The 15,234-nt window shown below is 37.4% G+C and overlaps 1 protein-coding gene across 1 annotated transcript; it reads left to right on the top strand.

Annotated features, from left to right (window-relative positions):
• Nucleotides 1–2,148: 2,148 nt before the first annotated feature.
• Nucleotides 2,149–13,567, top strand: LYVE1 (lymphatic vessel endothelial hyaluronan receptor 1). The gene is made up of 6 exons (XM_009571789.2): nucleotides 2,149–2,420; nucleotides 6,756–6,915; nucleotides 7,022–7,161; nucleotides 9,513–9,800; nucleotides 10,881–10,959; nucleotides 11,707–13,567. Exons 1-6 carry the CDS (start codon nucleotides 2,339–2,341, stop codon nucleotides 11,891–11,893), a joined length of 936 nt encoding a protein of 311 aa, XP_009570084.2. The 5' UTR covers nucleotides 2,149–2,338; the 3' UTR covers nucleotides 11,894–13,567.
• Nucleotides 13,568–15,234: the final 1,667 nt, after the last annotated feature.

Here is a 15,234-nt window from a genome sequence, read left to right on the forward strand (position 1 = left end):
TTCTTCTATACAGAAAGTTTTCTGTTTAGCAATCTTCATCAATATTTTAAAACATTCTGGCATGAGATGCTGGGAATTTTCCTCTTAGGTTGCCATAGATATTTAGTTCAAGAGCTAAGTAAACATACAGCATGAGGCTGGGGTTTTTTTCACCACACAAGTTAAGATGAAGACCCACAAACAGGTTAAAGACCTTTTATACTGCTACTGTCCAAGTAAGTGATCTTCCATACAGTTTTGGAACAGCAGAAATATAAAAAATAAAGATTATTTCAGTCTCACTTCATCATTTAAAATTCTCTTCTTTTCTCCCTCTTCTTATCCGCAGTCCGTTCTCACAAAACCATGTGAAGGATCTTATTTATGTTTGGTGTTACAAAGGTGTTTATCTCACTTTTCCAGCCAGAAATCCTACTAAACATCAATGGCATGGACAGAGTTTGACTAAAGGAACTTTGCCATAGTGTGGAAAATAAGCAGAAACTGTTAAAACTTGGGAGTACAATTAGCGCACAATTTTAAAATGTCAGAAACCCAGCTTCTGATTAGTTTTCATGGTAGAAAATATTTAGCAGTTCAAGGTAAGACTAGAAATGGTAAGATTCTATTTAATGTTCCCAGTGTTGTGCAGCCACAAGCTACGAGTTCATGAGAGCTACAGAATAACTGTTAGTTTCTGTTCTTACAGTGTAAATGCAAGTGAATCCACTTAGAACTTTCTTCAGTGAATGTAAGTCTGATTCCAGTACGTGATTGCCATCACTTTGTAGAGGCAGGTAAGTACAATACTGTAAAGGAGTGCATAGAAATTGGAGGAAGGAATTTGTCTTAAGATCCCAAGGAGCTTTACCAATATTCAGCTCCAAACCACAGCCCAAACACAACCCAATTTTAATTTCTTTATTGCTAATGAAGTCATCATTTCACTAATCCACAAGATTGTCCCCTTGGTCCTCTAAATGCCTATGTTACAGCATACGCGTAACTGTGTTAGGTGCTGCTGCAGGAGGACCTTGAAAACAACCTGGGGATGTAGGACATCTGAAAGGCTACTGAATCACAAACTGAACATGATATAACAAAATCATCCTTCTGCAATAAAAAGGGGTTTGTCCTTCTGAACTGTATAAACAGGTAAAGTCATTTACTAATCAGCGCTTGGCGTTGGCAAGGACTCAGCTAGAGAGAAAGTGAGCGAGCTGGGGTTTCTTAGCTGAAAGAAAAGTGGGAGTGGAGGCATAACTCTTTAAATACTTAAGATTGTTGCAAAATGTAACGGAATAAACTGCTTTCCATGTCTATTTCTAACAGGAAAAGAAGCAATAGGTTTACACCATGGAAGGGGTAAATCAGGTTAGACTAGGGAATACCTTTTAACAGTAAAGAACGATGAAGTGGTGGAATAGAATGTTTGAGGAAATGTTAGGAATTTGTCCCTGGAAGTCTTTAAGACGAGGTCAGACAAACATCTGTCAGGAAGAATATAAATACAGCTGATCATACTGACAGTAAAAGGAACTAGCCGATCTCTTGAACTCCATTTCTACTCTATATTTATTAGAATCTTGGGGAAAAAAAATATTTTTTTTGCTAAGACTTCCTGAAGGTTTTCTAAGTTACAGCCATCAGGATCATCTGTGATTTGAATCAGTCTGTTGGCATCACTGTTTGTTGGAACTTCATATAAGGCAGCAGTGAAGGGACTGTCTCCCACCTCTGTCCCTGCGGTTTCACAAGGAACCCCATTTATGGTAGTGTATCTCCGAATATATTCAATGTTTCAACAGGTATAATGTTACCTCTGTGTTATGGTACCTAGTTTTGCATTGGAACTCTAGGGCAAAGAAATGTAGAAGTACGACAGCAAGACAAATAGTTTAGTGGGGAAGGGATGTCCTTTCAAATGCAAAAGAAAAATCCTGCCTTGCATGCTGTGATATAATAGAGAATTCATTTTATTTTCCTGATGAATAGACAACATGAGTTATTAATCAGTAAAACAGGAAAAAACAGCAAAAGAAAAACTTCTTTCAAAGTGTTTACTGACTTAGCAGTCTAACAGTCTTATCTCCCTTCCTCAGCTGTGATTTCTGAGTCAGCAGTAGTTAAATTTTCCAGCAAGCCCTACATGAAAGAAAGTGTAAAGGGTGATTAGGGATTTCCAGTCAGTGACCTCACCTCTGAGTGGGACAGTCAACACGTTTGCTCTGACATTCTATGCAGTGCACTGACAGCTGAAGTTGCTTTCAAGAAGCCATCTCCAAGGTGGTGCAACAGTATCTAATACCTTAACTTCTCTTAGCACGGGAAACAAATCATCTTGAATTTCTTTTCAAGAATGCCAACTTTTTTTGGAGTTACCTCAGCAGTGGTTTTCATCTGGCTTATGACATTCATGGCTCAAAATTACTTTATAACAGGTATGTAAACTTCCACTTTTAAAAGGTCTCCTGGTTGAACAATAAAATACTTGAAAAAAAGTAGATAGAATGGCAAACAAAAAGGTGAGGGTGAGGGTAGGTGTGTTTCTAGCATTGGAAACCAAAGGGGGTTGAGAATACAGTGCAACCAAAACTACTCTAGCATGTAGGGGAACTCTCTCATTTTAGTATAATTCAATTATTGTCTAAGTACTGTAGCATTATTGTCCAAGTGTTACAGAACTCCTGTATAAAGATTTAGTATTACATTTAGGATTAAGTTCAGACCTATTGAAATCTGATTTTATTTTTTTATTATTTAAAATACCACAACAAACCATTCTGTACAATCCTCAGAAAGCAAAAAATGCATGAAATCAGTTCTGTGTGCCTGTGATAAAATCTTATCTTTAATGCAAAGCCTTTTGCGCTGACTGGGCAATATCCTGACACTGTCTTGATCTGCACCATTGAAGGAAATGTGTGGCATTTCATGCCTGTCTTTCGTTAATACAGTCCAAAAGTTCCTGTTTGACATAAAAAACTGTTTGAAAAAATTAGCATGGGGAATGCCGACATCAACTTTGTCACGTACTTCTTACATAATCCTTCACCCTCGAACATTATTATATGAACCTAATTTTCAATCAGGGTCATACAATACCCCTTTCTATACATTAGTTACATTTTAATGTCTGCTTCAAATTCCATAATCAACTTGAAGCAATCTGTTCTTACTGTAGTAGCTAGAAGAATATCTGCAGATACTCAATGTACACCAGATATTTCCAGATGTTTGACTGTAATTTGCAAGAAGTAAATGCTTGTTTTACCTACATAAAAGAACTTACACCATTGTTGCAGACAATTTATTTTCTTATCTACTGAAAGGCTTCTGAAGGAAACCCGGACTAAGTGAAGTAGGTGCTCAGTACAAGTCCTGTTGAAGTTACACAGGTCTGGAGTACCTAAAATAGTAGTCTCCTCCAGCAATTCCAACTACTGAATAATTTTCACTGGGGAAACAGAGAGCTTGAGACTTAAGACTATTCCTTCATGCTGTTAGGTCACCTCTTAGTTCCCCTCCAAGCCTCCCTTAGGGTACCTACTTCTACACTCTCTGATCATTGGTCCAAGAGTTCCAGTTAAGCTCCCGGCTGATCTCCAACTCTGTCTTCAAGCATGCCCAGGCCTCTCGTGTAATGACTTACTGACTGGGCTTCACAGAGGTACTCTGAACTTAGGTTGCAGCCAGCCGTGTCTCCAGGACGGAATTCAGGCATGTGTGATAGTAGCACCATATTCTGCTCTTGCCAAATGGACTTTCTGGATGAACCCTGCATCTGACTTATTGTCTTGCTCTCTCTGGTGCTGCCAGTGAAACCTGCCCCTGTCACCACTGTGTCCCTGTTCCGGTGCTGTGGGACTGTGCCCTGCTCGGTGAGGGCACTGTCCTACCTGTGCTGTGGTCACTCTCGGCTCCTGGCTCCTCTTCCTTGTGGAACAGTTCATTCTTGCTGCCCTCTTACATCAGCAGCCAAAGGAAACTCTCTTTAATAACTCAGAGTGAAGGCTTGGTGCAGTGCAAAGAGATAGAAACAAGAGCTTCCCCCAAAAGCAAGAGAACTAATGCACTATAAAGCCAATACCTATAGACTACAAAACTTAAACTATTTTATTTCTTCCTGTCCTATGAGAAATTTTTCTTCTTGTGAGATTCTTCTAAGTCCCCCCCATGTTTGTCTGTGAAAGAGATTTTTCACACAACACCCAAGTACCAAGGAGTATATCCCATTATTAGTAGGTTAGCTAAATAGTGCAAACCTTGAAATACAGCCATGTGCAGCTTGTGGACCAAAATTAATAACATGCTTCTTAAGGATTAGTCTGTCTCCTGTAGAAACTCAGTCATTTTTAGAAACAGATGTCAGAGGTGATTTAAGAAGTGATGAAAAGATTTGAAGAGGCTGCTGTTCTATTTCTGGATTTCTCCCTCATATTGTAAAACAATCTGGAATTTAGATTGAAGATGATAACTTTCCCAAAACATTTCTTTTACTTTACCATTTTACCTTAAAATTCTTAGTGAATTCTAAGGTACAACTTTGGTCCTTGTCCTTCAGTCACTTTTCTTATCACTTCAGACTTAATCTCCTGGAACTGAATTTTTGTATTATGTTATTTATCTATCATACCATTCTTATATAAAAATATTTGTCCTGTAATTGAATGAATAAATTGTAACAGTTTAGAAGTATCTAGGCTGCTTTCTGAAGTTTCAGAAAATTCCATTCAGTCAGCTGCTCGGCTTTATTTTAAATTTCTAAAGTTGGTCATGGAGAAACTCATTCCCAACATCACATTTTTTAGGACTTGTATTAGATCAAATCTAAAGATAAGAAAATAATTGACTAAGTAAGCAATAAGAGTAGGAGTGAAATCTGAGCACAAAAAGTAGTAAGGGAAGAAGAGAATTAGGGGTAAACCGTAGAGGAGTGGTGTCTTGAAAACTAAAAAAGGGGAAGGGATATGTCTCAGCAGCTGAGACAGGGACTTATTCAGGAAACCAGAAATTACTCTCAAAAGAATGAAGAGAGCTGCCTGTCAGCAAAAAGGAATCAAGGAAATTTAACACTGGAACACCTAGAATGGAATAGAATACTTCAGTTGGAAAGTACCTACAGCGATCATCTAGTCCAACTGCCTAACCATTTCAGGGCTGAACAAAAGCTAAAGCATGCTGTAAAGGGTATTGTCCAAATGCCTCTTAAACACTGACAGGCTTAAGGCATCAACCACTCTCTAGGAAGCCTGTTCCAGTGTTTGACATCTCTGACACAGAAGTACTTTGGCCAAAATGAAGACATATAAGAGGACATTAATGAAGACAGGCTGGTTGAAAGGAAGAAATATGATATCATGAATCATCTTTACACTGGAACTACCTGGATAAACTTGAAGTCCTTGATACCTACACACACATCTTCACTGAGCAACAGGGCTTCATGACATCTACATGCAATATGTTTGGGCTTGACTTATGTTCAAGCCAAGGCTGAATGCAGCCATGATTGGTTTGGGGGACTGCTCGAGCATTCAGTGGCTCACTTGCCATGTGTCTGGGTCTACACCATACCAGGAAATGTTAATGGGAGGTCATAGCGTCCATCGCTGCTGAGATAAATCCACCTAATTCAATGATTGCTCTAACAAACACTGAAGTCCAATTAAACTAAACAGAAGGACAGCAGGATGTATCTTTTACCAGAAGCCACTTCCAATCCCACCATACCCAGTGGGCGCAGGAGTGAAACGCCTGCCTTTCTTCTAGCACTCCACACAAGCTTACTTATCTTTTTAGTCCCTTCTTATCATGGGAGTGGTTTGGCCGCTGTCGGCATTTCATTCAACAATGAAATGTTGAAATGTGGAAATATGGAAATTACTGTATGTAACTCAAAAAGGAAAATATGTTTTTTTCCACTGTATGCTTCCAGTGAAATATGGAAGCAAAAGAGTAGTATCCTTTTTCCTTGTCTGTGTCAAACCCGGACTTCTGTCTTATGTCCTTAACACACATTAAGAAAGTAGACCAAAGCTACGCATTTCCTGGTGCAGGTGTCATGAATAGTGTGCCAGTTCCGGCTTTCTAAAAAACCTGAATGAACTGCTTAAGGAGAAGGAATGGGAATAAGTGTCATAAATTCACCTGGTCTATCCCCTCTTTTACTGCTGCTTGCCAAACACTCAGTAAACTGAACACTTGACAGTGGCTGGGAGGCTGAAGCATCACACCAAGCTATGAGAAAAAAAAAAGTTTAGGAGAAATAAGGAACATCAGGAATGATAAAATCTTCACAGGCATATTTTCTTATTGGTATATTAATTCAATTTAAAATTATGTAAAATGCCTTTGATAGAACTCATACTGCTAAGAGTGGCATGCTGACAAAATCAGTGCTCCAGTGCAACTGTGGGTCTCATCATTTTAATTTAAAAAAAAAAAAAAAAGAAAAAAAACCTGTCTGATCTCTCTTCATATTTTCCATGAATAGGTACGACAAATAAGAGCATCTTTAATAAGATATTAACTCCAGGTAATGACTCAGATACCGACTGTATATGTATTTAGTCTAATAACAGCCAAACCTCTTGAAATTCTGGACTATTTTGTTAAGAAAATAAGTGCTATTTTTAAAACGTCTTTTTTTTTGATAGAAATTAGTTTGCTACCATCCTCAAATTAGAAACTTTTAACAATGTTCAATTCAGTTGAATGTGGAATATATATTAATATTCAAATACTAACCTTGAATACTTATGTCTAAATTACAGGTTCCATTCTTTCACCTTGCAGGATCACAGGTGTAGGAATTTATCTAGAGGAGAAAGTGAATTTCTCAGAAGCAAGTGATGCATGTAATCAACTGAATCTACAGTTGGCAACTAAAGACCAAGTTGAAAAGGCTTTGAACCATGGCTTTGAAACATGCAGGTATATGACATCAGTTAGAGTCTCATTACCTTTAATGAACGCCTTTACACACATCTGAGCCTGGTGATTAATCCAATATTAAAAGGACTGATGCTTTTTATTGTAGCTTTGGATGGGTGAAAGATGGATTGGTTGTCATTCCTCGGATAACATCCAACAAAAAATGTGGCAAAGGCAACGTTGGACTAGTGCTATGGTATGCTGAACATTTTAAAACATTTAAGGTTTACTGCTTCAATTCCTCAGGTACGTAACCATGACAACTATGTTATTTTGGGGTTTTTTTTTTTTTTGGGGGGGGGTATTATTTTTTAACATTTGCATGAAAAAATCCTAACAAGTAAGTGAGCTTTTATAATTTTCTGGCCCTTTCCCTCCAGTCTTAAATGTTGTCAAGCTGTACTTAGCTCTGTAGGGGGGAAAAAAGCTCCCACGAAATACAAAAGGTCAATTCAGTTAATCCAGATTAATAATTTGGCCATGAAAGCTCTTGAAGAAGAGTTGCTTTTACCATTCTGTAATGTCAACACAATACTGTTAATATGTTTTGATTATTTAGGCACATTAATTTAAAAGAGCAAATTGAATCTTTAGCCAGGCTGTGTGTGTGTGATGTGTGTTTTCTTGCAAAAAGACCAAGAGTGGGGTACTTAGGGAAAAGCCAAATGTTTTTTGATAAAAGGAAATGTATTTGTTCAACTAAATTAAAATAGAAGTTAGAACAGCTGAGAGACCATAAAATTAACTGGATTCCCAATCTATTATCAGTAAAATCAAACAGCTTCCTCTAATGTGTATCATCCTATGTGTGAAAAGACCTGTCCTTTCCCTCATTCTTGAATGTCCATTCCCAAATTGAAGATACAACAGTGGAATTTGGGCCTTGCTATAAGTTAGATCTTCTCAGCACAACAGATCAGTAGTTTCCTAATGATTTCTGTGACGTTAACTAAAAATAGGTATTTAACTAGAGGCATCGTGTTCTTGCTAGCGTCCAGTATCCATGGTTGTTATATAACAACTATTCCTATAATTAGATGATATATTATACCTAATCAGTCCCTAGACCTTGCCAATGAGTTTGAGATAACAAGAGCAAGAGATTACGTACAAAATAAAATTTTCAGGAAAGATGTGTGAACAAGAGTTGGAAAGATCAGGAGAAGGATGGATATGAAAGATATGTCCATGCAAAGGTATAACAACCTAAGACCATGTCTAGTGACTGAACACAACGGAGCTAACTTAGTTTTTCTCTACAGTCCATAGCTTCTGTTGATGTATACATAGTGTAATTAGCACTTGGGCAACATGCTCTAAAATAAGATGCTCCTATTGGTACTGTTATTTCTTATGTTCCTATGCAATACGTTGTTTCAGTGCATGAAATGTGTGTCATTCTACATCAGAAATGTTGTGTAGGTTGGGCAATGCTAAGGAGGTAGCAAGTAATTCCAAATTACTTGCTTTGTTTAGCTCTAATTCAAAAAAAATATACTGGTGTATAATGTGAATAAAGTTAAGCGTGCTGAATGGTTAGAAAATAACATAATTTATATTTAACATTGGGATGATTCTGCATTTTTTCATCTTAATTGCCAAACCTTTGCCTGTTCTAGTCATTTCTTACCCAAAATATTTGGTAGAAGCTTATTCTGTCAATTTTAATTGTGCCAAAGAAATGCTAAAATCACTTGAAAATTATAGTGGAAAAAGTAAAAAGCCCTTGCCATTTAACTTTTTATTCTGTGAATGAAACTGCGTCATCACACTTCCCACAGGGATTCATTCGGAGAACAGTACATACGTCGTTTCCCTCTTTTTTATGTTGTAATCTGCTTGTTACTTTAGTGAAATTTTTATAGCTTTACAGAAAAAAGAGCTTCATTAGAAAAGAAGAATTTTCACATTTTCACATGAGCCTGACTCAAAACTCAGCTTTTCCTTTCACATATAAAAGTCCACTTGCACTTATGTTTTAATATACATAACACATTCACATTATTTAAATTACTTAATTTCTGAGTGTACCTGGAGTTTGTTTCTTTCTAGCCCCCATTAGAATCGTGTCACTTTTTTAACCTTCCACCACTGCCTGGCTTACCTGAAAGTTTTATGGATTACTTCCGTTTCCAGAAAATCAGGGTAGTGTTCCAAGTATCAACAGTGCATGCATATGTTTTGAACATATATATAACAGAATAGTTTTGGGTCTTGGTTATAACAGAAATATTTCTGGATCTTGGTTCTGCATTAAAGTCTCCTGCTCTGCAGAAAGTCACATTATTGTTTCTTATATGCATTAATATTCTAAGAATTTTTCAGGAGGAATCTTGTCACTAGCATGCAATTATAAAACGAGTGCCACATTTGCTCAAAAAGGTGTTTAATTATATGAGTAACAATAAAGGTGTGAGATCTAGGTTGTAGTCACATGTTGGAAATGGATGTGCCTCATCTGGGTAAGTCTTCTGTGAATAAACAAATGATAATTTCCAGAAGGCAGTGACTGGGGAACAATTTCAATAAATGTGTTTACAGTAAGTACAAAACCAATATCTAACACAACTCTTACATGTTTCCTTTCCTGGCTGCAGATGTTCAGATTAACTCATGTAAACCGGATCCGACTACAGCCATACTACCTTCATCAAGTGCACCAACAGACTTCACTGTGTATTCAGGCCCTGATGTGACTGAGAACAGCACGACAGCACCCAATGTGACCGAGTCGGAACAATCCCTGAAAAATATAAAATATCGCGTAATATGTATAACTGAAACTATACCACCAACAGAGGGGACCACTACAAAAATGCCGGAGGAATACTCGCCCGGCTACACTTCCCGTGCGGCCTTTAAGAATGATGCTGTTGTGTTTGGAGGTAAAGTCCATCTATAGTAGCTACTTAATCAGGATTATTTACATTGATATTCCATCCAGCACTTAAAGGTGGCCTACGCGAAAGCTGGGCAGGGGCTCTTTATCAGGGAGTGCAGGGATAGGATGAAGGGGAACAGTTTTAACATGAAAGAGGGGAGATATAGATTAAATATTAGGAAGACATCTTTTGACTCATGGCTGTCCCATCCCTGGAGGTGTTCATGGCCAGGTTGGATGAGGCTTTGAGGAACCAGATCTAGCAGAAGGTGTCCCTGCCCACAGGAGGAGGGTGAAACTAGATGATCTTTAAGGTCTCTTCCAACCATTTTATGATTCTCATTCTATGTCACTAGTAAAACTGTCTGCTGCTATTTTTGTTTGCTACTCCAGGACTCACAGTGATACAGGTGAACCTGGAGGCAGAACACGAGAGCTGTGGCTTTGCAAAAGCAAAGTTTATAAGGCAGAGGATTTTGAAATAATTTTTAAATAGAAGTAAGATCTTATTTTATAGTTTTTGATAATATTTTAATATGAAACAGTGCAAGTTCACTCTGGTTAATGCGATTTGGGGTAAATACATTTCTGAGAAAATCATAGCAAACACCCCATGCTCAAAGTCATGGAAAACTCAGCAGGCTCTTAAAAACAAAACAAGTCAAGAAAGTTTTAAGGAGAATTACTGTTCTCCAAATACAGAGGTATTTTCTAGATAAAAGGTGTAAGTAATCCTCATATACAGCAACCAAGAAATAGACTAGAAATGGGGAAAAGCATTTTGACTGTAAGGACAGTTAATCACAAAACTATGTTCTCTAGGGAGGTTATAAAAGCCTTCCAATGAGTCAATTAGACAATCACCTTAAAGGTGCCTAAACACCTGGTTTAGTCTCTCTTGGAAAAAATGAGCAGGAGTAACTAACCTTTTGAGATTCCTGACACCTCTGTTCTTGAGTTGATGTGTATGTATCACTTACACTAGGCTGTTTTTACAAGAACCTGGATTTATGCTCATGAATCTTTAGAAAGTCAAAATTAAATACACATAAATACCCTATGCTTGCCTTCCTTTTATCTCCAGGTATCCCTACTGCACTTCTTGTACTGGCAGTCGTCTTCTTCATTATTTCAGTTGTTCTAGCGGTCTGCTATATAAAAAAGTAAGTTTTTTCTTTCTTTTTTCTGTTGGACTGAGTTAGCTCTTGGAGTACAACCACTGAATATTTTGAAGGTATAAGTGCTAAAGTGCAGAGAAGTAACAATAATGACATAACAATGTAGAACGAAGAACAAAATCTTAAACACTGTTGTTACGCAAATAAAATCTGTTGTTGCTGTTGCCATTCCCAGCTTCAGATAAGGAACCAAAGGCAAATGTTGTCTACTTTTGATTAGACAATCATGCCTGGTGTGAAACATTTTGAAGTGTGCCAAAACAGCAACACTGAAGTGCGTTTGTATATAAGCCTGATTATTCAGGTTTTTTTTTTTTTTTCATTCTACATCAGACTCAAGGTAAAAGATTTTATTCTTGGACTATGTGTTCAGAAAAAAATAATTGTTGAGCTCATTTCTCCTGTGTAAAGGTCTTCAACACAGTGGATCATTAAATCATATCCAAAAGCCGTGTGCGTTGCTCACATCCTAGCCCAGACAGCTTTATCATTATGTACCATGAATCCTGAATAAACATTGTCTGTTTTAAAACAAAAAAACAAACAAAAATGTTTATTTGAAAAGCACACTGCTTGAAAAAGCACAGTGATCTAGCTCAGCCACTATTCTCTGTGAGACTTTTGCTCGAGTATGGCAAAGAAAGTTTTCTAGGTATTTTTACTTCATCTCCTGAGTGATACTACCAAACTATACCAGCGTTTCTGCTTTACTATCATTTTTTTTATTTAAAGGTACAAGAAAACCTTCCCATTTTCAAACAAGGATCAGCAAAAAGAAATGGTTGAAACTACTGCTCTCAAAGAGGCCCAGTCAAATGACAAAACACCTGATAAGGAAACAAAGAATAATGGAAAAAAGGCAGAAGAGTCTAAAACCACACCTGAGGCCACAGTAAAATGTTTAGAAGCAGAAGTTTAAGGGGAAGAATGTACACTTCTTGACAGAAACATGAAACAAAGCACACAGAACTTAGCAATGCTTTTAAACATGGGTGATTGTAAATACTCATTAATGTTTTTCTCTGTCTGAACATATGAAAACTTTTCTTTAATAGTTACATCTTTAGCTATAAATACTCTTGCAGAAGAATACAGTATCTATTTTGTTTTCAAACAAACAAAAAATCCGTATTACAGATCATTTTTCATCTTTAATAAAGAAGTAATTAGGAATATGCTATTAAAGATGTGCAGTGTGTTAATTCTTTGCAAGGAATGTAGATCAATATATAGCAAAAACAAGTTTTTAATCTGGCTGGAGGATGTCTGCTAACTTAATGTCTAAAATAAAATGATGATACTGTAGCTCTTCCTCATGTACATTAGCTTATGTCCATTAGGTAGTTGCATATTGTTTTTAAAAAATCTGATTACAAACAGAAGAAATAAGTCTGTTTACAAGTGAGTGAAAAATCAACGGAACAACCCACTGTTGTTCAAATACCCAAAGAAGGGTACAAATATTCTGATGCTTCTATATATAAAGACAGCAATTAATAACTGTCTTAGATATTTTCATCATATCATAATTTACTGTTTTATTTATTAAAATCTGTATCATTCTTCTGCACCAGATATTTGACAAAGGAAAAAAGCTCTAACTGTATCACAACAGTTATATTTAAGATCTTTTGTGTATATTTAAGTGTGGCTTTCATAATAAGGATCTCAAGTGGTATGGGATGTTTACAGAACTTCATAAAAAATAAAGTATGGTAGATCTGTTTGTCTGGACAATTTATTCTCATGAAAACTGTCACAGTAAAAAGAGCTTATATAACTCTAATGTTACAGAAGTAATTAGTTGTTATAAAAGAACAACACTAGCAATTTAACAAATATTTTCTTTTATAAATTGTTTGGATAACAAATTTTTATATGTGAAGGAGTTTATTACAGCAAAGGAAGTTTCTTTTTTGATCAAGTAGCTTGAAAATCATAGTTTTAAATAAAATAGTAGTAGAATTGCTCATCCATTTGTGTTTTCTACAGTGTAGGACACTGGGTTGTGAACTTTCATATTTTTAATGCACAGAAGTTTAAAAATTGCCCAGGGGTTATAAGTTCCACTAGATAATGAGTTACAGTCTATTGCTAATAGCAAACTTAGATTCCCTGTGTTGTGTTTTGTTTTCTCTTCATTCTCAGAAATACTTCATGGCTCCAAAATCTGGACTGTGTTGATATGCAGCACACCGCTGCCATTAGAGCTATACTGCTGCCGAAAGACTGTGATTCAGTACAGCTCTAAAACCCGCTAATTTCAGCTGTCCATCAACAGAATTTCAGCAGAAAAAGTGCAATGCAGGAAAGTACTAAATACAGCCTTCCCACTCACTTAGATAACTACTCTCCTTGCAAAACAACACAGTAATGCCATGTATCTCTCTCCTGGCAACCCGAATGAAAGAACTCTATGCTGTGTGACCAGTGAGAATAGACAGCAGAAATAAGGCCACAGCCAACATTTGTCATGATGGTGTCAGAATAGCGAACAAGCTTAAGGACACATGCAACACTAGTGGATTCTAGGTACTTTTGGACTTCTGTGACATATTACAATTGCCCTTCCGCCTCTCTTTCCATGTTTTAAGGATAAGAAATTACCTGTTTCTCTATCCTTTTCCCCATCACCAAGAGATAATTATCTATCACTTCTCTTACTCTTCTCTAATATTACCTCTGTTCCACAGGTATCAACCTCCTTTTTTCTCACAGACTGTCTCATTCACACCTAAAGAAATTGGGGAAATGGTTCTCTAGTTCCACTCGGCCCAAATTTGTTGTTTCTGGTTTAGATCTAAATAAGGGTGCTTTTTTTCCCCATGAAGTGTTTACTTTCTTAAAAAAACTATACTAGCCATTCTTTTTTTCATACACCTTAAACCCAAGATAGCTTTCATTCAGACCTTCACACTGACATCTTGCCAATGCACATGGTTTGATCTGCCCCTCCTGTCCATTACAAAATTTACATTGCTAACACTACAAAGGCAAAAAGGAGTGTGTTACACTCATATGTAATAAAAGCTAGCTATAAGTACAAATCAAAAAATGCTGTATTTGATATTGTCTCTATACAAAGAGTACTACTCAACCACAGTTGAATTAGAAAGTACAAAATGTTCTTGCTCATTGTTTAATAAAATTGCAAGGGATGTACCACTACAAAGCAAACAGGAAACATTTATTTAATTTCTAGACAGAAAGTGTCAAAACCCCAACCTCTTAACTGGTAGTAGCAGAAATGTAAAATAAACTCTTCATTATGTTTCTGCCTTCTCTTGTGTCACGCTTTTTTTTACGAGACATTCTCAACAGCTATGAGGTTCCTTGATGTCTCAGAAACTACATAATGCTCAAGTATCTTGGACAAATAATTTGTTCCACCTAGCAGGAGATCACAGTTTGTATTAGTCACTTGACAGTAGCACTGCTCGGATTCCCACACTGAGGCTACAGATGTTTGTTGACCTTAGCTGAAAGGGGTGTTTGGCCTTCAGGAAACACAGTGAGATTCCCAGTCCAGCCCAATCCCTGCCTGGAATACAGGCGTGCCTTTATTGTGGGAAGTACGTGTGTCTATGTGTGAACAGAAGTGGGCAGGAAGGGGAAGTACTACTCCTTTTCTCCTCTTTAAATTGAAAAAAAAAGAACAAAAACCCAACTTCTGAATTAAACCTTGAAGCATCAGGATGCGGCTAACCTAGAGGATGTTCTAGGATTTCTGTTCCTAAACAGCTTATTCTCATTTATGGGTGTTGGGAGTTTTTTGCCTGACGCATCCACCTCCCACACACCCTTCGTGCTGGCCAGGGTGCTCGCTCCTGGCTGTGATGGATGGCAGAGTGGGGAGGTGTTTTGCATCAGCTGCTGCTGGCGTGCAATGATGCAGGCACTCGGGCTCCATGAAGTATCACTTCCATTGCTGCTTATCAGAGCAGATGGATTGGACTGGAGAATTTCAAGGTCTTTTCCAACCTTAATGATTCTATGACTGAAAAGAGAGAACAGTCTTACATCCCTGCAGAGGCTGGGGACCCTGAGCCGTGCAGCACTGAGTAGGCACCAGCTGAGAGTGCAGCAAGGCCTGCCTGTGGAACAGTTACCCCATTTGGGTCACGCAAATTGCTACAGGAATCTTCCTCAAAGAAAACCTCCTTATACACCATTTCTAGATTCATAGAATCATAGAACAGCCCGAGTTGGAAGGAATCCACAAGGATCATTAAGTCTAACTCCTGTCTCTGCATAGGACAA

This window comes from Cuculus canorus, chromosome 5, assembly GCF_017976375.1.
Source record: "Cuculus canorus isolate bCucCan1 chromosome 5, bCucCan1.pri, whole genome shotgun sequence".
In the NCBI taxonomy this organism is placed as follows: domain Eukaryota; kingdom Metazoa; phylum Chordata; class Aves; order Cuculiformes; family Cuculidae; genus Cuculus; species Cuculus canorus.